Below are 27820 nucleotides of genomic sequence, written 5' to 3' on the forward strand. Positions count from 1 at the left end.
AACCAAAAATTGAGAAGTGGAAGGAAAGCCTAAACAGGAGAAGGAGAAAAAATTAGTGGCAACTGGACTTATGGGGTAAATTTTTAATTCAAATCATCGTCAGTGGTGTTGGAGAGCTTGTCAAAATTAATGGAATTATGAATGCAGAAAAGCACAGTCAGAATTTGATCCACCATACAAAACCATCTGGGGAAGTATATCTGATTGGCAACAGCTTTATTTTTCAGTATGACAATGATCCCAAACACACTGAAAGTTCAGTAAAAGCATGCCTGGATAGAAAAAACAGATAGTGACAGTCCCCAGAGCCTTGACCTCAATATTACTAAAGCAGTGTGCGATCATCTTGACTGAGAATGGAACAAATGGCAGCCAACATCAAAAGAAAAGCTTTGAATCTTATTCAGGAATCCTGGGGAAATATTCCTGAAGGCTTCCTAAGAAATTACAAGAAATCTTGAGAGCTCAGACTGTGTTTAAGAATAAAGGTAGTCATACCAAATATTGACTGTCAAGCGTGTTAGAATTCTTCATTCTTTGTTTTTGCTTTAAATGTTGTAGAGTATTTCTATCTATTCTTGCACCTATTCCCCATTTGCACAATCCTGCATACGTAAGTCCTTGGCCACCTGCTTAACAGCTTCAAGGTTATTTCTTGAAACAGCTATGTTGATGATTCACAGCTGTACTTTCCCGTTAAGCCACAACCACAAGAGCCTCTACGATTCTACTCAGCTAGTACAATTCAATATAAAATTCTTTGCTTCAAATGATGGTGTTACTTTTGATCAAGATCTCCAAAGTCATCCAGCGTTGCTCTTTTCATCTAACAAAGAAAATCAAACACATCTCTCTTAGTCTGCCATCGATTAGTCCAGAAAGCAGCAGCAGGGATTTAAATAAAGGTGTTTAACTAGTTTAACCTACTTTATTAGTGTGTTTAATTCCAATGCCTGTATGCACAAGATTAAAAAAGCGACTGAGTCTCGCGCAGATTACTTTAATAAACAAAAACCTTGACTATGGCAAGAATAATCACTGTTGATGCTGTGCTTTTAAGTTTGGGTGATATTAAATTACAAATAAACTAGAAATAAATCAGTTTAAAGCAGGTGTTTTTTGTTTCCTTTTGTACAGTCCAGCTGAATATATGACACTTTAATGGTGTGCCTGCTGACAAAACTGCATACAGTCAGCTGTTAGGACACATTTGCAGACAGAGATGTTTCTCAGTACGTCTAAAGCTAAGGAAATTGTTTCCTCTCAATGTTCTTTGTTGCCATCAGAATCCAATTACCTTCAAGTGAAAAACATATTGGTCGTTTTGTCCGACCCCATCATCAACTTTAACCTGAAATACATTTGGGAGCCACAGCAGAACAATAATGAGAACTTCATTCATCCACCTTTAGCATTTGACACCAGATCAGCTTTATTTAAAGGACAGTGAAGAGTTTATTGTAATTCTGTTTACACACAATAAAACAGTTAAACACTTCAAAGTGCTGGTACAATTTGTTGAAATACTATTTTTTCTTGCCACCCTTTGGAGCTTTTTCTAATCCTTGAATGTATTTCCGAGGAATTTGATAATGATCTGAAAGGAGAATAATAGACAAAATGACTTTATTTGTGCAGATGAAGGAATTATGATAAAATACTGAATTCCCTAAAGGTCCATACCCAGCAGCAATTTGCCAACTTGTTGAATCTGGTTTCCTTGGATCTGGACCAAGACTTTGTCCTTGGCTCCGGGGACAGGCTGCAAGACAGAGCTGGCCTGAACTCTATGCTGCAAAACACTGGCGACAACTGCAGGATCCAACCCGTACACTTCCAGGTTCTTCATCAAAGTCACCTACAGGTTGCATATATAAAACAACTAATTAAAATATTTAATCATTCATGTTAACTAGTGAGGTCATTACTATATACAATCTGTATAAATGGAGGGCACTGACAAGTTTATTTTTCAAAACGTAAGATGCACCTATAATATATCATTCATTACTAGATTAAAAAACAAAAACATATACATGATGTGTCTCCAATGACAGCGATCTTGGCTGGGGTGTGGGGATACCACTTTTTTTAAGAATGAAATATCTATTAGCTGGATTGACTGGAAGTTTTGCACAAAGATTTATAGCTCCCATTTTGCTCATTGTTAGGAAAAGAAGGATTACAAAGTTTAGAAAAATTAAGAGACACCTATGGTTTGGAAAACCAAGATTTTTTCAGATATCTCCAAGTCAGGTCCTATTTCAATAGTAATATAAAAACTACAGAAGAACATAGTGAAGGCCTAGTCCCCGTTATAAAAGAAGCTTATAAAGGTCAGATTAAAAATAAATTGATTGCTAAACTCTATCGGAACCTACAATCACTTAAGGATCAATCAACCAATTATATTAAAATTAAATGGGAGACGGAGGCTAAAATCAACATATCAGAGGACAGTTGGTTAAATATATGTAGAACACAGATGGAAACTACTAGTTCAGGTTATTGGAGGGAATTCACATGTAAAATTTTAGGTTTAGGTTTATTAGGTTTTTTATAACACCCAAAATAAAATACAAACAAAAAGGTAAACTGACAGATGGACAATGCTGGAGAAACTGTGGGGAAAACATGGCAGATCATTTTCATATATTTTGGAAATGCCCAATAATCCAACCATACTGGAGTGAAGTGGTCGAATCAATTTACTTGGTGACTGGTCTCAAATTAAATTTGGATTTCTGTACTGTGTATTTGGGCGATATCCCATCAGCAGCCTCCTTAAGGGACAAAGCGCTTAACAGGAGGTGGCTGGAGAAAGAGCCCCCAACAAAGAAAGATTGGATAGGAATAATGGAGGACATATATAGAATGGAAAAACTTACTTTTTTAACCTCAAAATGGACCAATTTCATAAAAATTGGAGGAAGTGGGAGAGATTTGTTGAAGGTGGTAATGTGGGAAGTAGTAATATACCTGTATATTCACACCTAGCCACACTCTGTAACAGTTAGACAGAGGCGGTTGCAGTTAGCCTCCCAACAGTCTGCAAAAGAAGTCATGAAGCAAACAAAAGAGGCTCCCTTATCAAGAGTATCCCAGCCCAAAGGTGTTTCTTCACAAACAGTTAATTCCATTATCTTATCTCATCATGTATCTACCAGTCTGCAACAGTTAGACTCGATGATTACACATAGATGATTTAACTACATTAGGGGCCAACTGTAGTTCCATACTTTCCACATTTTTTAATTACAAACAAACAAACAGTTAATTCCATTATCTTATCCTATCATGTCAGAGGCCATGTCCAACAGAGTCTCCAAAGACTTTCCACCTTTCTTCCTTACATCCTGCTCTTTTTTCTCTACATCTCATAGGTCAACTGAAAGTAGCCCCGCCTATATAAAAACACCCTAATCAGACACCCTGCATTCTTCCACACTACTTCACAACGGGCCCTTGAGAGCATAACACTTCGTTCATCAGCGCGGTCAGCAAACCTAACAGCGTTCTTTTTAACATGGACAACATATATGGTAAGTAAAACAAGACTATTAATGGATTCTTAAATGTATACCCCAGTATATCATAAAATATTCAAACTGTTTTCTTTTTCTAAACAAAAGCCTGATTTTTAGGAGATTGGCACAACGGGGCACCACACGTGTCACTTACAGAAGGTCTGTGTTTCTTCTTTTTTAAAAACAGTCATCAGTTCACACAAAACGGTCTGTGCCTCATTGTTTTAGAAGCAATCTTACCTGTTTCTCACATAGTAACATTTAAATGTATATTTCTCTTTGTTTCTACAGGATCACAAAGCTATATTGGGCAAACTACACCTCTAAAAAACACAAGGTAAATACGGTGTTACACATGTTTTAAATATATGCGTGTTTGTTTAAACCTTGTATTAACTGGGCTTATCCCCTGGGCACAGGGTCAATAAGTTGTCCAGAAAAACCTACAGAAGCGGGTGCAATAAGACCAAGCCATACGCTAGGTATGTATACAAGTCTCTATACATGACACTCAATTTAAAGGAAGAAAGGTTTTAAATATTTACAAATGTTCTAATACACCAGGCCTGAGACAGAGTGTCAAGAACCGGGGCCATCCGGAATAACGCAGAACAATGTGTGAGTATAGGCAAAAATAAATCAAAAGAGCCAAACACATCCTGTTTTTGAAATGATACACCATGTATATATATTTGTTTCTAACACCCTTCTATCTCCACAGTGATCACACAACCCCTTACCACTATGAACCCCATGAAGACCCCTTGATGTTTTTGGAATATTTACGCGATATCGAACTCCCAGAACAACAACAACCAGAAAACCCACAACCTTTGGGCAACAACAGTGACTCGGAAGCAATCTTCATCACAGGACCACACATACCAGTGAGTGAGTGTCTGCCTAGTGATTTCAGCAATGTTTTTGAGTACAGTCTATCAGATTTTAATATAAATGACATACCCACCATTTTTGTATATCTGACCTTTTATAACTGACTGATATGTATGGGTAACTGTATGAAGACTAAACTGAAGTTATTCTTTCTGGGTGTCTGATGTATTGTTGTTGTTGTTTTTCGTCTACAGAATAGCTGCTTGAAATGGGGACCCCTGTGATCCTAAAGATCATCTTGACTGATGGAACCTGTCAAAGGCTCACTCTCTCCAATGGACCACCTGAATCAATTGAGGATCTCATTGTTGAAGTCAAGAGACAGTGTGGTCTTCAGGGCGATTTCAGACTTCAGTTTATGGATTCCTTGTTTGGGAATGAGTTCCTTAATCTTACCTCAGTTTCAGAAGTGGCAGACAGAGGGACTCTTAAAGTTATTGACATGTCAAGACCCACCACTATGCAGCATGAGGATTATATCATTCTTGATCCTGTCCAGGACTCCGAAGCCCTCAGCTGTTCCTCTGTTAACGATTCTTCGTACCTGTCTGGTGGATCTGTGGACACGGATGTGTTGTCATCAAGTGAGTCAACAAGCTCACGATCTTCTTGGCCTGCTGTCTTTTATGTGCCCAAGTTTTCGTATGATGCTGAATTACAACTTCAGCGGGCAAAAATTGCGTACAATCAGAATGGAACTGCACTTATTCCAGATCCCAAGTTGAAGTCAGCCATCCTTGAAGGTTTGGTGCAGGAAATTGTGAAGTATAAAGTGTATGTCAGTGATAAAGAAATGGATCAAGTAGCTCAGAGTCTGATCAAGAAGCATCCCTGTCTAACTGAGACAGGCTCCAACACTGGATTTGGAGGATGGAAGACCAGTTTAAAATATAAACTCTCAAACTATCGCACCCAGCTACGAAAACTGGGCTGCCCAGAGGTGACTGTAAACTCTCTAAAGAACAAACCTGTTGGAAGATGCAGTGCAGCCTTTGGTGTCAAAAAAGCAAAGAGGGCAGAAGTTAACTTTTGCCCAACATACCCACCAGAAGAAACTGAGGAGAGCCTGGAGGCAATGCGGAAAACTTTACTCTTGGACATAAAGAAGAAGAACAACAGAGAGTTGGTGAAATTCAAGATGGAAAAGACTTTTGCCTACAGAAGACATGAAGTTGTTCGTGATGCACCAATGGTAGAGGCTTTCATGGCAAGATGGCCTGCTCTATTTGATGTCCATGAGGTAAAGTTTGACTCACACCGGGAGTTCTTGGAAGAGGTGTTAAGCTAAAATACTTTAGGCACATTTAACAGCCAATTTCTTCAGCATTGGTGATTGTGGCCTTCTTCCTGGTGTTAAACATTTGAAGCTCACTCTTTTGTGCTGATGTTTTCAGATCAATGCTGAGTTTAAAAGAATTACCACAATCCCCCTTCAATCAAAGTTCCTGTCTCAGATGGATCTCCACTTAGACAACCTGGTGAAGCTGTTCAAAAGAAGAGGAGGACAGCTTGGACAAAGACTGAAAAAAGTTGTGGCACAAATGGATAATGTAAGTGATAAAGCCTTAACACAACTATGACCCCCTTTGGACAAAACTTTTAATTGGTTAAAAATTGTAAATGTTTTTCCAATGATAAATGCTGTCATCTTGTACTACTTTTACATCTGCTTGTTTTTGTTTTACTCTACTTAGTCAACTTTATTAGTATGTGTGCCTTTACTTTGAAAGCATTCATGTAAAGTACAGTACTAAAACCTAAAATCAATGAGAAGGGCTGACTGAAGATACTAATCACACAAATTTCATTTCAGTGTGAAGATGTTGATGCTGGACGTGAGTGTGTCATTAAGGGAGTGTGTATCTACATGGGTGAAGATCCTGACAACCTTATCCGGGAGTATGTGGTAAGTACTTGGGGTATTTTATTTTATTTTTTGGGGGGGTGGGGGGTGACTTTCACCAGTACATCATATTGCTCACTTGCCATGGATTGAGTAACATGACTTTTATTTTATTTATTTATGTATTTTTTACAGGACATGGATGAAGACGCCATCAATGAGGCCATTGAAGACACCACTGTTGGAATTTATCTTCTTAAAGAACAAGCTTCAGCAGATGAACAAGAAGACATTGGAGTTGTCCTTGAAGGCATCAGGGTGGTGAAGAATTTGGATAATGTAGCATTTGCTGTGGTAATGCTATTTGGACTCATGTATGCACTAAACCTTGCCTACCCTGCTGACCTCCGCTACACCTTTGAGGTTTTCCAGAAGGTTTTCATGGAACTGGATGGAGCTAAACTCTCCAACAAAGTTCTTGCTCTCAAAAACCGTCTGTTTCACTGAAGGGTCAAAGACTGCACTTCAGTAATTCTTTACTGAACACAAAACAAAGAACTGCAATGTTATACTGCTGATACTGTTTGTTTGGGTTTTTTTTGTTGTTGTTGTTGTTTTTTCTCATGTGACTGCACTTCGAGGTGACACTTTTTTTTTCTTTTCTTCCTTTTGGTGGTATTGTATTGCGAGAAATGTTTACAGAGGTTTTTTAGCAATGTGCTCTGGGTCAACCTTTACATCCTGCTTATATGTTCAAAAGGAAGATTCCTTTAGGTGTTTGGTATTATGTGACGGTGTCATTTAAGCTTCAATTTAGTAAAAAAATTCTGTACAGCTAAATACAAAATGTGACATGTATGAAGATATATCTTATCCTTAATAGCAGCTTGCTGCCTCTTTGAGTTTTGGAAGACCAATTTAAGCTGAAATTGTTCTATATATGTACAGACTTGATCATTCAAAGCAGCTTGCTGGTTTCTGTCTCTTAAACTCCAGGTAACAGGAGTTGTAGAAATGTTAAATGCAAAAAAAAGTTATATTTGTGTAAGCCTGTTTGTTCATGGATGCTTTTTGATTCTTTTTCCAAGTAGGCTTAATTTAGTTTCAAACTTTTAATTGTGAAATTAAATACAAATATGTGTAAGATGACAGGATCATTAATAAGCACTTATTTGTAGCTTTCTTGTATTGCTGCTAAGGTCAGTTTTGAGGGGAAATATTTACAAATGTTTTAAATCTTTCTTTCAGTTATATCTGCAGGCAATCGCTAAAACTGTGTAACAAGTTTATATGCTTGCTGTTTTCACTGCTGTTAAAATAAAGGTGAACTTTTCAGCACTCACATTTTTTTTTTTGCCTTTTTTGTCAATAACATTTAGTTTATATTTACATTATTATATTGTACATAGGCAAGAAACCAAGGACTGAATTTTTATGAAGTTGACTTAAAATAATTAAGTAGGATTTAAAGCCATAATTTGTGTTGCAGGAACATAATTATAATGCCTTTATGTTACACAATTTCATTAAGTACCACTGACAATCAAAAATACGTTGGTGTTAAACTTTAAAATATATCAACATTATGTAATACATTGATATTTTGGTAACAGATAAACAGTATGTACATCGAACATGATTTTTTTAAGTAATCTAATGTGAATGAAATACTTTGGCTTTACAAGTAATTATTACTTGTTGGAAAGTGGAAAATTAAGTCAGTCATACTTATTCATATTATGTGGGACCGATGTACACAATAAAATCAAGTAAATTGAAAGAACTTTTTTTTTCAGTGTGGTAATACTAAATATTTTATAGAAGCGTTTAATGATGCCACATCAACAACATATGGGTATCTTTTAATAGACTATGTAGCGGCAGCCTTCGGTCCTTCTTTGCCGCTTCTGCAGAACGTAAAGTTTCTGACTCGTGCTCTTGTTCAGTCGCTTGGATGCCTTCCGGTAGCAAAAAAAACGAGGCGAAGGAGAAAAGGGGCAAAACATTTATTTTCCAAACAAATCGAAAGGTACAAAACAAATGCCTCTGGTGGGCGCTCCGTTTATATTTCCTTTATGTTACAACCAAAAAATAACATTAAAACGGCGACGGTCAGAACGGCGACGGTCAGAAAACTGTTGCTCCACGTCCTGCTTGCTTACCTAACCTTTTTTACCCACACCCCTCCGCATGCGGGCCAAATACACACCCCTTTACGACATCTACCAACACTTTACAACAACAACAGACTAATAAAGCAGGATTAATTTATGGAGCACAGCATATTACATTATAACATAAAATGATCAAGATTATAATGGAAACTTAAAGATCATGACAAATACTTAAATATGGCATGATGTAACTGAGTGAAATTATTGGCCTGGACTTGGCTCCAACAGACTATAAAGCCAAGACCCCGGACTATTTAAGACTCAGAACAAATTTACTGTCAGACCGTCCGGTTGTTTATATCCCAAAACAAAAAACAGTGAAGAGGTGAAAGGATTTCATCACGCATGCGGAGGAATCTGTCTCTGTTGGAGTTGATATATAAGTCTCCACCGGCTCTACGCAGAGTTATTATTAGCAATGCAGGCTTGGATTTCATCAATGCATTGTGTGAGATAGCCTTTAACGTATTGCAAGGTAACATTCCACTGACCAATCAGCAGTACAAACAGCTAAAAAAGAAAAAATCTCTAATCAGACTGATTGCTGACAAAAAGATAAACACTTTGAAAAAGAGAAAGACAATCAACCAATCTGGAGGGTTTTTACTACCCTTATTAGGGGCTGCAATCCCTTTCATAACCAGTCTGATAGCAAACAGGTGAAAATGGAGCATGTGCAAAAGATGTTTTTGGTGCCTCAACATCAGCTGGACTTATTGAAACAACCGCAACAGTACACAGGCAACATTAGACAACAGGCTCAGAATGACTTGGACAAGGAGATGCTTCATGTGTTACATGAATCAGACATAGATGTATATGAGAAAGCTAAAAAATATGGCAATATTCTCCAAAGATTCCAAACACTTGTGAGACAAGGGGACCGTGAAAAGAGTGTATTGTCTTTATCCCTACTGGAACAGCTTAACACAGATGTGCAAACCCCTCCTGCGGACACACCTCCTGTTTATAGCGATGCTGGGGTGAAGGATTTTATTGCAGAGTGTTTTGACACACATGCCTAAGAGGAGTAGGAGGAATGCAGAACTCATTCTATCAGCTCTGAACCGTTCGCCAAACACGGTTTCTTACAACGACAAAGGCGAAATTGTTGTTGATAAACACACGATACCGGGTTCACACATTTATGATCTGATTAAAGCAGTCACAACCACACACACACACCTTCTGAAGGTTTCAGACCTATAGGCTGGACAGAGTTTTTAAAAGCTGTTTCAGATTTAAACATACCGTTATCGGCCATATCTAATACCGGCGTATGTAAGACCATTGCCTTGTATAAAACCGATCACACACTGACTGAAGACTCTGGTTTTTTAAAACACACGCCTAAAAAGAACACACCGGGCATTTCACTGCGTGATAGTACATTAAAGAAAAAAATAAAGAATAAAAAAAATAAATTAAAGGGTGGTCCTATCGAGTGGTTAGATTTCCGATTACAAGGCGTTCGCCTTGTAATCGGAAGGTTGCCGGTTCGAGCCCCGGCTTGGACAGTCTCGGTCGTTGTGTTTGTTCGTATCCTTTTTAGGTTTGTTCGTATCCTTTTCGAAACACTCCTCTCAGTTTTGATATTCGTACGGTGTCGCCAACATTAAATTTAAAATGCACTTTCTTCTGAGGCTTGGTTTTGTACAGGGTGTTATAAGGACCAGCTTCTCATTATCCTTATTTACCTCTGCCAGAGCCATTTGGATAGACCTGTGATAAGCATTGTTACATGCCTGTGTGAGCTCAGGGATGACTTGTACATATCTCCTTGAGTTGACGGATGTTAAATACTTCCACATTCTACCCTTGAAGCTGCGGTTGAATCTTTCAACAATACTAGATTTAACCTCACTAGCTGTTGAGAAATGTTTGATGTTATATCGCTTCATTAGCTGTTTAAAGGGTGTATTATAAAATTCTTTGCCTTCATCTGTTTGTAGTTTCATGGGGATCCTGCCCTCGGTAAGTATATCCTCAAATGCGGCTGTTATGGCCGGGCCCGTCTTGGTTGTGAGACATCTAACCCATGCATATTTTGAGAATACATCTATACATGTTAGCAGGTATCTGACACTGTCATTATCTGCCATGTATTCAGACATATCAACCAGATCGGCTTGAAACTGTTTGTCGATTCCATTAACCAATACTCTGTTTCTGGGAAAGTGGATCCTAGCTGGTTTATGGAGTGTGTAAGTGTCATCTTGTTCTAAATAATGTTTGACCTGTGATAATGAGGGTTTTACCCCTGTTGCCTCGGCGGTAGCTAAACGGAGCTTATTTAAACTGGCCAAGCCAGCAGGATGGGCCGGATCATGATAAATTTTATACAAGGTGTTTTCCATGATGTATGCAAGACACAAATGACTAAAATGTTGGTGTTAACACGTCTTTTTATTTCATTCACACAGACAAGGAATACTGAACAGTATACATTAAACCAGGTGTCTCCCAGCCCAGTAGTTACCAATCATGCAAAGCATGGCTGGTTTAACAAGCTGGGCATAACGACTTGATTCTAACAGCAGCCCAATGTTGTCGTTAATTGCGCATGCTATATGTTGTGATGATCTCAGTTCAGTCATGGTGTGTGTTACGTGTCTGCAGGCTGCATGTTTTCTTTCCCTCCCCTTTTGTTTGCCATTCCCTTAGGTCGCAGACTGCAGGCTGATGTCAATCTGTGTGACGTCCAACTAATTAGAGGAGGGAGGCCCTGATTGGACAACCCAGGAGTGAAACCCTTGATAAGGAGACTCACCTGTGGCTGGGCGCGGCTCTCTTCCCTCCTTGAATTGTTTGACACATGTGCGACGTTTTCCTGCTGTCTTTCTTTTGTTTGATGATTGTGGTGGGAGTAAAGTGGACTAGGTAAGTTTGGGGACCCCATACACTTACTCACGTAGAGTCTTTGTGTTAGAAACACTAGGTAAGTAGGTTGGTGCCACCCATGTAATTTTGAGCTTGTTTTAAGTTGAGGTTTGGGTCTATCTCTCCTGTTTGTTGCTTTTCTAGGATAGTAGCTCAGCTCAGCTAAGTTTTGGTTTTGTCTTTTTGGTGTTTTTTTTTTTTGGCACAACCTAACTGTCCCTTTTCCCCCCACATTTGTTGTTTGAGTCTGGGTTGTTTATTTTGTGAGAGCGCTGCCATTAAACCTTCTTTTCATAACACCTGTACTGAGTTTCCGGAGTTGTTGTGTTATCCCCTCCTGCCCTCGGGGAGATGTAACAGTGTGTTCTGCAATCCTGCTGAATTGTGTTCCAGTCCCAACGACTGTGTATGCGCGTACAAACAGTCGAATGGCAGGGATGAATCGGTCTGTCATAAGCCTTATCATCACATCGTCATAGTAGGTGTCAAAGAAATACTCGGACAATTCGTGCAAGCAGCTGTGTTGCACCTGACTGGGATGAGCTGTTTGACATCTGTAGCATGTATCCTGTAGAAAGTCATTTAGCGCCAACATCAGCAAGTGGTGGGTTGCAAGCTTGATGTCGATAATGGTTTCCTGACACAGACCCGATCCTGTAGGGTCCTGCGGCAGCAATTGTGGAGAGGGGGGTGGAGTTGGTGGGGTCTGGATTAGCAATGCTGGTGGAGGTGGGGAGTCTGTGAGGTCCCATGCTTGCATGTCTCCCTCTGAAAAATGAGAACGATAAAAAGATGTTATATTTTGTTGCATAGATACGCGCGCACACACACAAACTAAACCTACCATTTTGTTTATTTAGTTGTCAGACGGCCTTATGATTTTAGGTTTGCACAGGGTAGAAGGCAAACCAGTCTTCGGACAAGTCGCAAAATCATCAAAAACAAGGCGTTTTCTAATACCCTCGTACGCAGTGTTGAGACTACCCTCTTGATGGTGTCGTCAATCTGGCTAAACAGACGCAGCATAGGTCTCCAGTCGCACCACTGTATAAAAAAAAACATGTCCTTAAACCATGTAGCGTGCTCTTCTATGCTCAGAGGGTAAGGATTTAACCTCCAGTTTTCAACCCCTCTGACAGCAATAAGACTTTCCCTGTCATCACATACACTGAGAAAAATAAAGTCATCGGGGCTACGGTTGAAGCGATCAGCCTCGACCCTGTAAAGTTCAGGGCCTGTTGGACTGTTCCACTGGGAAACATACAGCATCTCTGGGAATCCCACACTGTCCAAGTCCGCACAAACAACTGTGCGAAAGACTTTCCAGTTTCTAGTAGACATGCGTTGTGTCTCCCCCCAAAACACTCCCTCACCACAATCTACACGAAGTATAACTGCTCCGTTGGTATATTTAACGGTATACACATACCCATTACTGCCTCTATATTCTAGCTTAAATTCAGTCCCATCTACGGCGTTTTCACAGCGCTGCTTTTTGCGATGAGGGCCCCTGGGGCATGTGCCTGTAGACGTACCTAGTATGGCTGTGGCTTGGGCGATGTCCTGACTGCTCGTCATGGTTGATACAGATGTCATCCTGCACTCCTTAGTTAGAGGTGTCTGCGTTCCTTAAGTCGCTCTGTTGATGCTCCAAATGGTGAAGGAGTCCGTTTTATATGTACATGTGTTAGACTAGCCCAGTAGGTGTCATTACCCCCCTCTATTTAAAACTATTGGCCTGTGAAACTTTTAGAAAAGTGAAATGCCCCTAAAGTAGTTAAATCATCTATGTGTAATCATCGAGTCTAACTGTTGCAGACTAGTAGATAATTATAAGACTAGTTGCATTAAAGCCACATTGGGGTTGATACAGCGCTAGTGTGAATATGTACTTTTAGAAGTATCACAGTTTATTTCTAAAGGGATACATGTTGTTTGTGGTGCTCTATTTTAAAACTATTAGCCTGTGAAACTATTAGAAAAGTGAAATCTTCCTAAACTAGCTAAATTAAATGCTGTGTGGGAATACACGGTTTTTAGAAGTATCACTGTTTATTTCTAAGAAATAAATAGGGTAGTCTTTATTTCTAAGACTACCCTATTTATTTCTAAAGGGATAGCTGTTATTTGCGGCCCTCTGTTTGAAAACTATTTGCTCCTAAATAGCACTAAAGAAAAAGCAAAATGCTCCTAACTAGTTAAAATACCCCTAAAGTAGTTAAATTAAATCATCTATGTCTAAATAACAGAACTCTGAGACCTATACAATCCTTTAAAAAGAGTTTAATTAAAACACATAATGGTTTCATTAAATAATACGCTATTAAACACATGTAAACTCATATGACCCCCAAACCCACATGCACGTGCAAAAAGTCAGTTCTCGTGCACACGCACATGGACGCGGAGGGGGGGAGCGGAGGGAAGGGGGGGGGTGGCAAAAAAAGTACAGGTATATTACTACTGTGGGATGATGGGTGGTGGGTTATATAACCAGAGCTTAACTAAGTATTTTCACACAACTACTGGAAGAAGGAAGGCCTGCTAAGGATGTGGTCACTGTTTTTTTTTTTTTTTTTTTTAGAAGGCAGCTCATAAAAGAGACTGGAAATACTATTATTAATACTATACTAATATTGTCAGTGTGTATTATGTTTTTTTTTTTTTGCTGTTTTTTTTTTTTTTTTCCATGTGTGGATGACTGTACCATGAAACTCATGCCCATAATGAGCGCATGTAAGCTTTTTACCACACTATCTGTATGATAAGTGTTAAATATTTTAGTGTATGGGATATGCTTAAGAATTCATAAAAAGCACCAAGGTCATTAATCTATATCAGTACAAACAAACAAATTCATCCAGAAATAGCCAAACTGGAGAAAGAAATTGGCACCTTCTTATTCGACCCTCGAGAAGCCACAGTAATGTCAATGGGTTCAATATGGCCTTTCTTTACTATAGGTGGTTGCCCTGGAAACACAGCTTGATAGCACTCCTGCATTCTTCCCAGTGTTCTGTGGAAAACAAGGTTAACTTTTAGCATTAGCAAAATGGAAAAAACAAAACAAAACATAGTGTGGATACTATAAAAGTACAATCTGCAAAGATTGCAATGAAGAATTTACTTTCCAAAATTCCCAGTAGTTGTTCTTTTAATTTCACTGCACACAATGCACTATTTGTGCAAACCTTTCAGGCTATGACAGGAAAAACCCCACTGAGAGCAGACTGGGCAGCCACCCATCACAATCCGCCCCTCTTAATGATGCTGGTGACTTGTCCAATCTTTGGTCTGCGGCAACATTGTTTCGTGGATTTGAATCAATTGCTGATCTCTTGTAAACCTAGTGGAGCTTTTGATAACTTTAATTATTTCAAGCAGTTCTACAAATGTGGATAGATGAACAAAATCTTGCTTTTTTGGTTTTGCCTTTTCGTCTAATGTTTTGAAATTTTAAAAACATAAAAAGTCACCTTTAAAATGAGGAAAACATTGCCCTATCCATTCAATTAACCTTTTCTTAAATCAAATACCTGAGATCTAAGCCAATCATAACCTAGCAAAAAACAAACAAACAACCCCCAAATTACTTTAACTGCATTGCAAACTATGTCAGCAGCAGTGATGCGTTAAAGATTTACAGATCAGACCAGGATTAAATGATGCATTAGTACGATTATTTAATCTTTCTGATGGGCAAGGTTGGCCCACTTTAGTAATTAGAGGCAATTTAAATGTGGATTTGCATTGGCTACTTTAACCAGTTAATCTGTCTAATTTACTAAAATACTGATGTATTATATACAATTTACATGCAGTTTCCGTTATTGAATACTACAGAAATAGGGCTGTTCGATATAACGATATATATCGGATGCCGATATGAAAAAGTCAATTGTTCTATAGTTTGTTTCGTGATGTCACAGAATAAACTTTTTATGGTGATATTTTTTCATCGTTTTGATGGTCACTGTAGAATTTCTTATGTTTCTCTTATATTTAATAGAACCACACTACAGACGGACAAGCGACTGTTTTTATGCGTTTATGTTAGCAACAACTACGGTAAAACCATCCCGTGTCCGCTTGTTTATTTTCCACATAAACCTTTCACAATAAAGCTAAAGATCCTGTTGAGACTTTTCAAAATAAACTGAATCACATGAAAGAGTACGCAGAGCGTTTACGGATGAGAAGCAAAAAAGTGCTGTCAGGTAGGGCTGCACGATTTTGCATAAAATGAGAATCACGATTTTTTGGCTTAGAATTGAGATCACGATTCTCTCACGATTTTCTTTTCCAGTATAAATATTTATTGCACTTATTAACTGCACATCAACTTCGTAACAGTTGAGACTGAACATAAAAACAATAAATAAACATAAAAACAACAAATGTCTCACGTTTTGTTGTTGCCGCAAAATGTTGTACTGCTTGAAATTCCGTCTCCACCGTTGCTCGACACTGCGTGTATAGAGCAGGTAGTGCTACAATAGAAAAATAGTTGCGGGACAGCACTGTGTAGCGTTTGTCTAGGGTGTTGATCATTTTCCTAAATCCCTCATTTTGCACAGTGTTGATGGGAGCCATATCTTTGGTCAGGTGATAAGTGATAGCCTCCGTAATTTCTTTGTGCCTGCGGAAGTTCGACGGGTATAGGGAAGCGCTGTATAAGGTTCCCGTTATTGATGTTTGGGTGGTTGTCCGGGACGGATTTTCTCCTGTCACTTTCTCGTCATCCCTGACGTGCTCTTCGTTGTTTTTTTCCCTGCTAATTTTAGCATCACATGGCACAGCTTCTGTATCACGTGGTATAAGGCTCCGCCCTTGTCATTTGTTGAGCAGGAAGAGTGAGCGCTTGTTTTCATGCAGATTATGTCCCGGATCAAAATGCGGTACAATCGTCGTTGTCTTTTTTTTTTTTTTTTTTTCTTTAAATCGTTGTCATTTGGAAATGAGATCGCACATAAGTATGAATCGAGATCGCGATTTTCTAACGATTAATCGTGCAGCCCTACTGTCAGGTGCCAAAAAAATAAACCTTAGAATCAAACATTAAAATACTAACAAAGAAAATGTCTAAAAATGTATAGTTTCATGCATCGGTTAAAACACTCGACTCCAGGTACACGACCGGCTAAGAAGAAGACCCCCCCCCCCCCCCCCCCCAAAAAAAAAAAAAAACAACCCTTTACCCAAATCAAGTTGCCTGACATTCGCGGAATTTACAGAAATTGTAACATTTTTGTGATATATACCGTTGTTGGGTTGTTGGGAGGATAGATGTCTTATATCGGGATATGAAATTTGGTCACATCACACAGCCCTATACAGAAATGCAAACTATTTTTGTCTATTTCTAGTACAGCTGTTTTTAAGTGTGGGTGGTGTACAGTACTTCAAAAAGCAACATGTTCAATGTTGTACACAGCGCTTTAAAAAAAGTTTGTCTTTACCTGCTAAAGAGGTCATCCCATTTGAGAGAGACTACCTCCTGATACTCTGATTTCTCCAGTAAGCAGTCACACAGAGTTGGGTTGATGGTCACGTAACTAGTAAGGAGGACAAAAATAGTGAGGCTTGAGGGATGGCACTAAACAGGGAGCATGCTGCACTGTTAAGCCATGCCAGCTTTGTGGCAGATAGTTTATTTTCTCCCATAAATCACTGCTAGTTTGTTTCACATCAGATGAGGAACAAATTATTAGAAAAGGAAACATGAGATGTTTTTTGGAGTCTCAGAGTCACATTTAAACATTTTAGCTCATTATAATGTTATTAAGGTCAGTTCTGTATTTAATAGTCAGTGAGTCTGCTGTTCACCACCATGCCCGGTTCAACTCAGCAGCGTGGTCTCCAGGTTTTCAATGTTTAGTTGTTCTGTGTTCTTCTGTCTGTGGTTTTTCAAATATCCACTCTGAATCACAGTAGAGTTTTGAACAGCCTCTTACTTCTTATTATTTTCATCCACCAGCTCATTGTCCTTCACATACTCCGTGACAATACTTCTTACTTCAGCAGGATGCAGTGTAGCTCCTTTCCTAAAGAGGCAACAAAGCACACATTAGTATCACCGATCAATACAAATGAGAAAAACTTATAAAGGCTACCTAAGCTTTAATAAAAATATCTACTTTCTTTTGATGAGTTTATTTCCTAATAGACTAATCTATATAAAGCAACACAGCTAGAAAAAAACTGCAGATTTAAAGTTGAATCAGCAGTTTTACTCATCCATCCATCCATCCATCTTCATCCGCTTTATCCGGGGCCGGGTCGCGGGGGCAGCAGCCTAAGCAGAGAAGCCCAGACCTCCCTCTCCCCAGGAGGCATCCTTGTCAGATGCCCGAACCACCTCAGCTGGCTCCTTCCGATGCGGAGGAGCAGCGGCTCTACTCTGAGCCCCTCCTGGATGGCCGAACTTCTCACCCTATCTCTAAGGGAGAGGCCAGCCACCCTTCGGAGGAAGCTCATTTCTGCTGCTTGTATCCACGATCTCGTTCTTTCGGTCACTACCCACAGTTCGTGGCCATAGGTGAGGGTAGGGACGTAGATCGACTGGTAAATAGAGAGCTTCGCTTTTACACTCAGCTCTCTCTTCACAACGACGGACAGGTGCAGCGTCCGCATCACTGCGGCCGCAGCACCAACCCGTCTGTCAATCTCCGGCTCCCTTCTCCCATCACTCGCGAACAAGACGAACAAGGGCGATCGTGGCTCAAGAGTTGGGTGTTCGTCTTGTAATCGGAAGGTTGCTGGTTCGAGCCCCGGCTCGGACAGTCTCTGTCATTGTGTCCTTGGGCAATACACTTCACCTACCGCCTACTGGTGATGGCCAGAGGGGCCGATGGCGCGATATGGCAGCCTCGCTTCTGTCAGTCTGCCCCAGGGCAGCTGTGGCTACAACTGTAGCTGCTTTCACCAGTGTATGAATGTGAGAGTGAATGAATAGTGGCATTGTAAAGCGCTTTGAAGGATCCTGAAAAGCGCTATATAGATGCAATCCATTATTATTATTATTATTATTAAGACCCCGAGATACTTGAGCTCCTCCACTTGGGGCAGGAACTCGTCCTCTCCGTGAATCGCTACCTTATCGTGGTGGAGGGGTTTGTGTGTCCCAGGGATCCCAGGGGCTATGTTGTCTGGGGGCTTTTGCCCCCTGGTAGGGTCTCCCATGGCAAATTGGTCCTGGGTGAGGGACCAGACAAAGAGCGATTCAGAAGACCCTTATGAAGAAAACATCAGGGGAACAGTTTACCCTGCCCGGGATAGGGTTACCGGGGCCCCGCCCTGGAGCCAAGCCTGGGGAGGGTGCCCGAGGTCGAGCACAGCCCGAAGAGGAGACATGGGCCCACCACCCGCAGGAGGCGCCATAGGGGTCGGGTGCATTGTGTGCCAGGCGACAGCCAGGAGCGGAGGGCCCTGGCGGACCGATCCCCAGCTGCCAAGACAGTTTTACTCAAAGTATTTAAATTAAGGCTAAGAGATTTAAAGCTCAGGAAAACAGATGCAGGGTTGTTGATTATTTGAGGTACTTGAGCATTTTACCCAAACAAATGCTCCTGACCGCCTGTGGCTAACTGAGCTGTTTTGGTAGACCTACACTGGTGGTTTTAATGTTCTGGCTAATTAGTATATAAACAAACGGTCCTTGGAGTAATAGTGTGGGTTCTCCACAGAAGCTTCTGAAGCTAATTTAAATTTATTTAAAAAAATCTCAGTCCAAGATTGTTTCAGTATATAGTCATTTCATTGGATATTTCAAGGGATTGTTTTATATGAATTACACTGCCCTCCAAGAATTCAGACAATAACCCTTTTCAGAATCAGTATAAACATTTCACCTGTCACAACAGGTCACGCACCGTACTAGAAGCTCCTGGATATTAAAACCTAAGCTGGGAACGCCTACAATTCCCACGATGAGTGGTCACCATACAAAGCACACTAGGAGGAAGATCAAACCAAGTTATTCAGCAGGGGGCAGTTCTTTTTAGAAAGCATTGTCATGCGTTTTGCTTTATTCGTGTTAACTTGCCATCTCCACTTTAGAAGACAGATGTGTGGTAAGAGGCTGAATGAGTTGCAATTTTTTTACAATGTGGCAGCTGGGCAACAATTACAGAGATGCACCCATCCACTGAGCTAGGGAGCAGAGTCAGGACAATTTTCTGTGTTCTTGACCTGGACTGGTGACCAGCTGGTCAGCCTGATGTATGTTCGATTATGAGCCTCTCTATTTCATGCATGTGCAACATGTGCAACATGCACATGGCGTCGCAGGCTAATAGTTGCTCACAATCTTACAGCCACATGTTATTAGTGTGAGGCTGTGGCCCATAGCGTGATGAAGACACAAAGTAAACCTAACGCGACCCTTCAATCACCCTCACCCAGCTGCACGGACATTTTAAAGAACCTAACACAGACAAAGTGGCTAAAAGCTAAAGCTATCCAGAGCCACAAGCCAGCAGCTTTGACAAAAACCTCGGTATGGAGGAACAAAGAACTGAGGAAAATCATTTAGATGAGTGAAAAAGAGAAAAGGGTCAATGTCCTGGTATTTGTTGATTTGATAAACATGCTAAAAAAATGATGTTACACATATAAAAATGATGCTGCACCTGCTATTGTTTGGCTTTATTTTCAGAGTTGTTTCAGTGAGAGAAGATCCTTGAACTTATAGCAGTTTGAAGGGAAATTGTAAAGTTTAACAAATTAATTTTATTATGAAAATAATATATTGCATGACAGAAAGGCTGCTTGTAGTTCTTAGAAAGAACATGACAACTGGCAGTTCACTGAATCTTCCAAGAAAACTACTATTTCTGTTTTAGCGCAATTTGCTACGTTTGATCTAAGAAAACTCTACAGTACTGATGATGTACTATTAGTAACACATGGCTTTTCATAGATGGGAAAAAAGCAAATGAAAAGCCTTCTGTCAAAAACCCCAATTTACAATGGAAACCATTTTTCCATTCCAGAATTTATGGGTCCCTATGGGGAAAACTACTTGAAAACTATAGATGGAGCAATAAATTAGCAATCAAACGTGTGATTTCAGACGCAGCTAAAGACCAGGAATTCTTCAGCTTGTGTAAGACAAATATTGCCCTATCAGTTCACAGGTTGGTCAGAGGGTGAGGCCAATTATCAGCAGCTCTCCCGGAGTTGCTTGGGATTCAGTGTCTCTTTTAAAGAAACACAAGCTCCAACTCTCCCTGCTATGTCCCCCTGCTGTCCGACCCATGCGAACAGGAGGAAGTATGAAGAGGCAGGGTTAGGAAAATATACAGACCTCTTGTTTGCATTCAGAAAGAGAGGCTCCAGCCGAGCAGACACAGAGTATAGAGTTGTGATCTCTGGAGGATGATACGGAATTTCTCCTTCCTCTCCATCCGGCAGTGGAGTCGATTCAACATCTGTGTCCTCGGGAAAGCTGAAGGAACGCAGTCTACAAAAAAAACAAGGCAACAGTAATACAAAGTACAAACACAGAGCTAGCCTTGCTGAATGTGGGTGGGTTGCAAGTTTCAATCCCTATGAAGAATTTCTTTATTTTGAAAAAGCCCTCGACTCACTCTGGATTCTTCCAGTCCACCTCCACAATACTCTCCACACCCTTGGTGAGTTCCTTTACTCGCACGATGTTATACCGTTGCTCCATTGTCTGTAGAAACTTGGAGAGCTGTTAGAAAAGACACACATACTGATGAGGTTATGCATTTCATACTAAAATGTGTTCAATGTCACAAGCTGGACACATGATACCTTCTTATAGCTCGACTTCTTGATATCAAGTTGCTTTCCACTTGGGCTGAAAAATACAAGGTGTTTTCAGCAATAATTTTTCTTTCCCCTTAAAACTTCTACAAAGGTGATTTATACATTACCAGCAAGAAAACATATGGTTGCGGAGAAATGTACTCGTCAGTAGGGGGAGCTCTGACTTCTTCACCTTGCTCTTTAAGGCATGAAGAAAGCACTGCAACAGCATGGCGTCCATTACCTCTGTGAAAACAAGGCATGACCTGTATTACATACTTTTCTCTGAGCATGCAAAAAAAAAAAAAGTATTCCACAGCTGAATTAACATAACAAAACCACATGTTCACAAAAAAAACCCAACAAAGTCATCGAGCCTGCCCTGCAACCATTTAGTAGTCATTACGTCAATCAGATTTAAATTGGGGATTAAAGTATTTATGAGGTTTTGGCGAAGTATTATTAAAAGCAGATTCAGAACAACTTTGGTGGGAAGTAATTTAATGGTAAATCTATAACTTCATTTTTATTAATAACACTTCTGATCCTTGCACTTGCATCATCCTGTTACATCAAGGAAAATATGTGAGAGAATTTGATTACATCTATTCAAAAGTCACCTCAAGCCTCAAGGCGACTTTTGTTGTACATCTGGTACCTTGTGGTGTTTTCTGCTCATCCTGGGTCTCCTCCTCCTCCTCATTGTTCTTTTCGCCCTTCTCTTCATCCTGTTCAACTAAGCTCAGCTCCTCAAAACAAGACTGGGCTTGATCTGTGACCGTTTCCTCTGGACTGTGCTGCTCCTCCACACACTTATCAACTTCCTCCTCCTCTTTGTCACTGATTTCACATTCCTCACCGTTCTCCCCATGTGCTTCACTTTCTGCATCTGGTAAAGAAGGAGGACCTGACTTATCTCCAAAAGCCCTGAAAAGGATATGAAACTGGCATTAGAGCATTTTGACTTTTTGCCTCCACCAGCCAATCAACTTGCAGTTTAAACGAATGCTTGTTCAAACTCAAATCGGACAAACTCACCACAAACAAAATACAGTCCTTTTTACCTGCATCAGTACTTTTATTTTAAACAGTTCTAATGAGTAGCCACTTTACTGGATACAGTTATTCAGCTATTCAGTAACACAAAATGCCTTCTTTATTACAGAGGTCAGAGGAGAAAGGCCAGACTCCTTTGATGAAGAGAACACTTCAAATCAAATAATCACTTATAATGCAGAAGAGCATCTCTAAATGCACAACACGTCAAACCTTGAAGCAGATGTGCTACAGCAGCAGGAGACCACAAAAAGTGAGACTCATGTCAGCTAAGAACAGGAAACTGAATTCACATGGGCTCGCCCAGATTGGACGGAAAAGTGTCACCTGGTCTGGAGACTCTCCATTTCTGCTGCAACATTCAAATGTAAGGTCAGAGTTTGGCATAAACAACATGAAAGCATGGATAACTTTTGCCTTGGTTCAGGCTGCTGGTGATGGAAATGCCACAGCTTATCTGGCTATTGATGGTGACCATGCCTGCCTATTTATCACCACAGGGTATCCACCTTTTTACGTCTGCTGCCAGGAAAATAAATGTCAAAAAGCTCAAATCATCTCAAACTGTGCTCTTGAACAGTTTACTGTTCTCAGTTGGCCTCCAGTCACCAGATCTCAATCCAATAAAGCACCTCTGGAATGTGCTGGAACAGTAGATTTGTATCATGGATGTGCTGCCAACAAATTAATATGGACCAAAATCTCTGAGGAATGTTTCCACAACCTGGTTGAGTCCTTGCTATAAAGAATTGAGGCAGTTCTGAAGGCAAAACAGGGGGTTCAAATCAGTACTAGCAAGGTGTACCTAATGAAGTGTCCTGTGAGTGCACTGTGTGTAATGAAGATTAAATTAAACTAATAGATGGGCACTAAATATAAGCATCACTAATGCAATATCTAATCAAATGTGAAATGTCATTATTTCAGAATGTCATTTTATTTGCGGGAATTTTTTCCCAATTTACCAAACTCTAATTTGTTGATGTTTGAGTCCAAATAAATATTCATGCCAAATCTGAAGTTCACCAAGCGTTCCTGATATAGTCACAGGAATGGGATGGACATGAGGTCAAAAGGACCTTTTATAGCCAAAATGTCATGAGTTCATTTCCGAAAAAGCCTTGATAAATTTCAAAGCCACTGCGTTTAGGAGAGTGGGACGGGCAGACATGATGTGCAAAAACATAATGTGCATCACTAACAAACAATGATCAAATGTTATCAGTTTCATCTTCACTGTTTTTGGAATATCCTCATAAGGAAAAGAAGACAGGTGGTCCTTGTTGTGTAAGTGCTTCATTTTTTTTTCATCACTTTTTTTTTTTTTCCATTTTTGCATCACTTTTTGCATCATCTGTCAAACCAATGGCAAATTTAGAATCACCAATAAACTAAATAACCAAGCTGTGAACTGTGGGAAGTAGCCTACATGGGCAGAGGGAGAACATGCCTGGAGAAAGCCTGAGAAGCAGGTTTGAACCAACACCCAGCTGTCAGAGGTGCAAGCCAGGATACACCCAGCACAGGTCACCAATTTGGCCAACACTGAGAGACACGCAACTTCAAACATTCACTGCCCTAGTTATTGAGAAAAAACACACCAAAAATTCTCCACCTGCTAGAGTCTTCATGCTAAGCTAAGGAGCTGCCAACTGTAGCCTTCAATTTAATGGAGTGAAACGACACTAATCAATAATGCCACTAAACTTAAATTCAAAACAATTCAATGCTTTAAGGTGAAAGCGACTCACCAGAGATAATCCATGTACGTGTGAAGAATGCAGACTCCTCTTCCTTTCATACCCAAACAGTGCATCTGTTCAGTGGACACAGCAGCTGTCCCAACTGCAACAGGTGCTCTAGGAACAACCCGAAGGACACAGTCACACTTACATTTTTTAGGAAAGGTCTTCCAAAAGTGTTTAATATAACATACCTGTTGTTCACTAATGTAACAGCACAGCTGTCTCCCTGTTTCACATCTGGGAGACCACATGAAGGCACCACCACACCTGGGAGCATGAGATCTTTGGAAAAGCACAATATTCTCTCATAACTTTGCACACGATTCACTGATCCCCCACCTCAAAAAAAAAAAAGCATACCTGCCCCTCCAGTCAATTTCTGAAGAACAGGAGGCCATGTCTTGAAGGCTGGGAGGAGAGCGGGGTATCGCCAAAGAACATACACTAATAAATATGACAAAAAAAAAAGTTACTTAAGAGCAGATCAGTCATCCCATTGTATCCCATATTAGTGCGTTCATTGCAGTTTAATTACCGGTAGGAAAAAGTTTTTTATCCACTTCAAAGAACACTGGATTTTTATGAAGAACATAAACTGTCACAGCATCTCCCTTGTGTGCATAACTCTTGAGAACATTTAGTTCCTCTTTATTGGGGACCAGTTCAGACAGTTCATCAGCAGACAGCAAAGGAAAGGCCGCGGATAAGTCAGCTTTGAGCTTTCTCCTAAAGGCAACAACACAGAAATAGATAAAATACACACGAACAGATGTTTTAAAAATATACCATTTCAATTTATCTGATAATATCTTAACAGATTACCCTGTTTATGCTTGGCTTAACTGCACCATGACCCACACTATTTTTATGCTCAACTCAAGGAAATTGATCCATTTATTTGTTAAAATATTTTTTTTTTTAGAATCCAAATTTATATTTTATTTATTTGGTTTTTTTCAGCTATCAGCTATAATAGCTTGTCAAAACTATACTTTTCCTCTAAAACATTAGTTTCATTTGTCACCTTGCCAAAAAATAGTCATCTGCTCCTTTCAGCGGGTTATTATTTACTGCCACTTAGGAGCCAAGTTCAATAAACTGAGTGGATTAAGGTCCTCTTTGCTTGGCTCATAAATGGAAATAAATGTTATCTCAGATACATGTTCTCTCTGAGATAATCATGTGTGATTAGTAAATGAAAGTCATCATCAGGAGAGGATGAGTGTCAGTGCGCACCATGATGATAGAGAAAAGGGGATGGGGGAGTTATTTTAACCAGCTTGGTCTAATTGGCCATCAAATGCATGCATAAAATATATAAATCTTTTATACTGGCTATGGTTACGATGTGTCTGATGAAGTTAATTCAATAAGGATGGGATGCATGCGACTGCGACATCTACATTTGATATCTTCCCTAATTTCCTTCGGGATTAATAAAGTATTCTGATTAAAGTGACACTGAGAAAACGCAGGGAACAGAAACTGAATACAAAAGGTAGGTAACTGCTTTAGCCTAAATTCTCTAGAAAATGTGTCATGGTGCAGAATTTGAACTTTATTTATTTTTTTACCTGTCCCGTCATCAGAAGTGTTGTCTGAGAGCCCAACAGATTCAGAATGTGAACTTTCAAACATTATACTTTTTAAAATATTGCTCAACATAATTTAATGGCTATATTTCAACATATGGATTTATTTCAACATGAAATTCAGTCAGACTGTCTGCAGCCTGCTTTTAAAAGCCCACTTTAAACTACATTTGGCTCTGTTTTATCATCTCAAAGTTATCTCTGTCTCATCTTTATTCAAATATTCACAAAGTTCAAGATCTTAACAGTGTCAGACATTTTTTCCGACTACAACCTCATAAATGATTGTGTGTTTACGTGTGCAAAGCTTTATTTAAACAGTTATTGTTGGCTGATGGTGTGACAGCTGCATTACCCTCCACAGAGTCATTGTGAAAGATGTAGTGTACAGATTTTATTCTGAGCTGGAAATAAATCGGCAGTGTAATCGCTGCGTCTGTCCTCACATTGATGACTGAGGACTCCGCTAAGTACAAAAAATAAAGACTGACCTTGAATTCTGGTGTTTGGAAAAACATAAACTTCATATTAAATCACTCCACTGCATGATTTGATAGGGACCTCATGAGGGAGGAAATTAATCTAAATGCTTGTCAGTTGATTCAGGAGCAGCAGAAGGAGTCCGAGAGAAACTAGGAGTTCATTGAAGAAGAAAACCAGACAGCAAGCATGATAGGTACACAGATTCAGAGTTTATGTTAGCATTCTTTCTGTAACAGAAACCTCAGAGTACCCTCAACTCAGGATTAAGAAACTCAGTTTTTCCTAGGGCCCAAGTTACAACCTGCATGCAGGAGGGAAATATGATTCAAGAGCTCCAAACTCCAAAATGTCCCAAAGGTACTATTCATCTCATAACAGCAATCTTATAAAAGAGATGACATACAGCTCTGGGTCAGAGAAAAATCCACGTTTTAGCCAACCTCTTCAACTGTCTAATTCTGTAACTGATGAAATAAAAAAATGTCATCATTGGTTCAGAAAAGCTGCATCCAAGCATCAAGTTCTCTCCTTGGTTCTTTATCCATTCATGTAACATCTGCTGTCCGAGACCTGAGTGTGATATTCAAATCTAATCACAGTTGTGAGAAACATAAACAAGATTTCCCAGTCCTGCTACTATCACCTAAGGAATTTTGTAAAGATACGATCAGTACTTTACAAAAATGATTCAGTGTCAGACTATCATTCATACTTTAATTTCCACTGGGTTGGATTATTTTAATAATAATTACACAGGTATCAGAAAGCACTAAATCACAAAATACAACAGGTAGACCTTTTAAAAGAACCAAGAAAACTGAACATATTCCACGAGTCTTAATGCCTCTACACAGGCTCCCCATTTCTTTTAGAACTGACAGTATATTTAAAGCCCAGCCCAAGAATATATATATAAACATAACCTAACTAAGAGACAAACATCAACAGTTGGAGTGGAAGAGAGAGGCTGAGCAGTTCGTCCAGGCCTGCTTTTATAGTCTTGAAGAGACAGACGATCTGATTGGCTGACGATCCTCCCACACGTGCCAATTATTAATATCAGGACTTTTTCTGACAGTGGGAGGGAAATGACCTGCCTGAGGAAATCCAGCTGGTGTTTACTTTAAAATCACTGCTAAATATTTATTTACGTTGAAAACCTTTAAAAAAACATTTAGCATACATTTTAGATATATATATTTTTTACATTCATAGATTAGCTTCACCTTATTCTTTCAACTTTGATAAACGTGATAAATGATATACAAATAAGCGTTATTATTATTGTTATTATTATAAGAGTAAAATAATTATTATTTGTCCTTGTTAAATATTGATCGATATTGACAGTGCCAGCTAATAATGAGCTTTCAGCTCAAATACGAAGATATACGGAAAAACTGATATATCGCCGCTATTTAAATCTATTCATTCACTGACCAGAAGCTTCACTGTAAGCTGAAGAGAAGAACTACTCCGTTTTGATTTATTCCAGTTATATGAGGAGGACAGCGTCTGATACTTGGACAGTTTAAAAAAATGTTTAGAGTCCTCCACCACATATAATAAATGTGAATATGTAGAAGAAGCAAGCGTCAGCTAAAGATGTGAGCAGCAGTGACTCACCTGTCTGATCCTTTGATTGCGGTGTTGGATTTGACACGAAATGGTTTGGCAAACATATTTTCATAAAACGTTAGTCAGAAGAATTCAGCATGACCACTTCTGATTGTACGCCTTTTCAGTACATCAGCACAGAGCATCTAAAACGACTCATCTACAACACATAAACTGATTCTACAATGCTTTTCAGTAGTCAGCTGCTCCTCGTTTGGTGGGATGGTCCGACACA

The 27820-nt window shown here is 39.6% G+C and overlaps 2 protein-coding genes, 2 long non-coding RNA genes and 1 pseudogene across 5 annotated transcripts; 3 read left to right on the forward strand and 2 right to left on the reverse strand.

Moving 5' to 3' along the window:
- Window positions 1–61: 61 nt before the first annotated feature.
- Window positions 62–27820, reverse strand: eif2d (eukaryotic translation initiation factor 2D). 2 transcript variants are annotated; one of them, XM_086276190.1, is made up of 15 exons: window positions 27595–27820; window positions 24429–24619; window positions 24254–24337; window positions 24085–24175; window positions 23900–24007; window positions 21751–22019; window positions 21221–21338; window positions 21099–21144; window positions 20909–21015; window positions 20626–20781; window positions 17273–17362; window positions 16778–16873; window positions 14214–14334; window positions 1684–1858; window positions 62–1597 (listed from the first exon to the last, which is right to left on the reverse strand). In XM_086276190.1, exons 1-15 carry the CDS (start codon window positions 27648–27650, stop codon window positions 1527–1529), a joined length of 1779 nt encoding a protein of 592 aa, XP_086132316.1. In that variant the 5' UTR covers window positions 27651–27820; the 3' UTR covers window positions 62–1526. The 2 variants fall into 2 exon arrangements, 1 of the variants encoding a protein (XP_086132316.1); XR_015126543.1 differs by lacking the exons at window positions 62–1597; window positions 1684–1858 and adding an exon at window positions 11404–12086 and having other exon boundaries at window positions 12854–14334.
- On the forward strand, window positions 3213–3865 carry LOC147305960 (uncharacterized). The gene is made up of 3 exons (XR_015126544.1): window positions 3213–3542; window positions 3633–3686; window positions 3819–3865. It is a non-coding gene; the product is annotated as an uncharacterized LOC147305960 (long non-coding RNA).
- On the forward strand, window positions 4103–5062 carry LOC147305961 (uncharacterized). Its single transcript, XR_015126545.1, has 3 exons — window positions 4103–4145; window positions 4249–4418; window positions 4616–5062. It is a non-coding gene; the product is annotated as an uncharacterized LOC147305961 (long non-coding RNA).
- Window positions 5086–7777, forward strand: LOC147305962 (uncharacterized). Its single transcript, XM_086276191.1, has 4 exons — window positions 5086–5661; window positions 5816–5971; window positions 6235–6327; window positions 6460–7777. The coding sequence occupies exons 1-4, from the start codon at window positions 5215–5217 to the stop codon at window positions 6769–6771; spliced, it is 1008 nt and encodes a 335-aa protein (XP_086132317.1). The 5' UTR covers window positions 5086–5214; the 3' UTR covers window positions 6772–7777.
- Window positions 11404–12914, reverse strand: LOC147305963 (uncharacterized; annotated as a pseudogene).

The sequence above is a fragment of the Aulonocara sp. 'chitande type north' Nkhata Bay genome, linkage group LG20 (assembly GCF_057382095.1).
Source record: "Aulonocara sp. 'chitande type north' Nkhata Bay isolate Kocher_YH1m ecotype deep benthic linkage group LG20, A_spYH_male_GT1.1, whole genome shotgun sequence".
Classification (NCBI taxonomy): domain Eukaryota; kingdom Metazoa; phylum Chordata; class Actinopteri; order Cichliformes; family Cichlidae; genus Aulonocara; species Aulonocara sp. 'chitande type north' Nkhata Bay.

Bases quoted from the DNA above. Each gene is read 5' to 3' on its own strand.
- LOC147305962 (XM_086276191.1), top strand. From the start codon at position 5,215: ATGGATCAAGTAGCTCAGAGTCTGATCAAGAAGCATCCCTGTCTAACT. The intron at 5,662-5,815 runs GTAAAGTTTGAC...TGATGTTTTCAG, and splicing joins CTCTATTTGATGTCCATGAG to ATCAATGCTGAGTTTAAAAG. The intron at 6,328-6,459 runs GTAAGTACTTGG...TATTTTTTACAG, and splicing joins ACCTTATCCGGGAGTATGTG to GACATGGATGAAGACGCCAT.
- eif2d (XM_086276190.1), bottom strand. From the start codon at position 27,650: ATGTTTGCCAAACCATTTCGTGTCAAATCCAACACCGCAATCAAAGGA. The intron at 21,339-21,750 runs GTACCAGATGTA...TTGTTTTCACAG, and splicing joins TGAGCAGAAAACACCACAAG to AGGTAATGGACGCCATGCTG. The intron at 14,335-16,777 runs GTAAAGACAAAC...TGTTTTCCACAG, and splicing joins TGGGATGACCTCTTTAGCAG to AACACTGGGAAGAATGCAGG.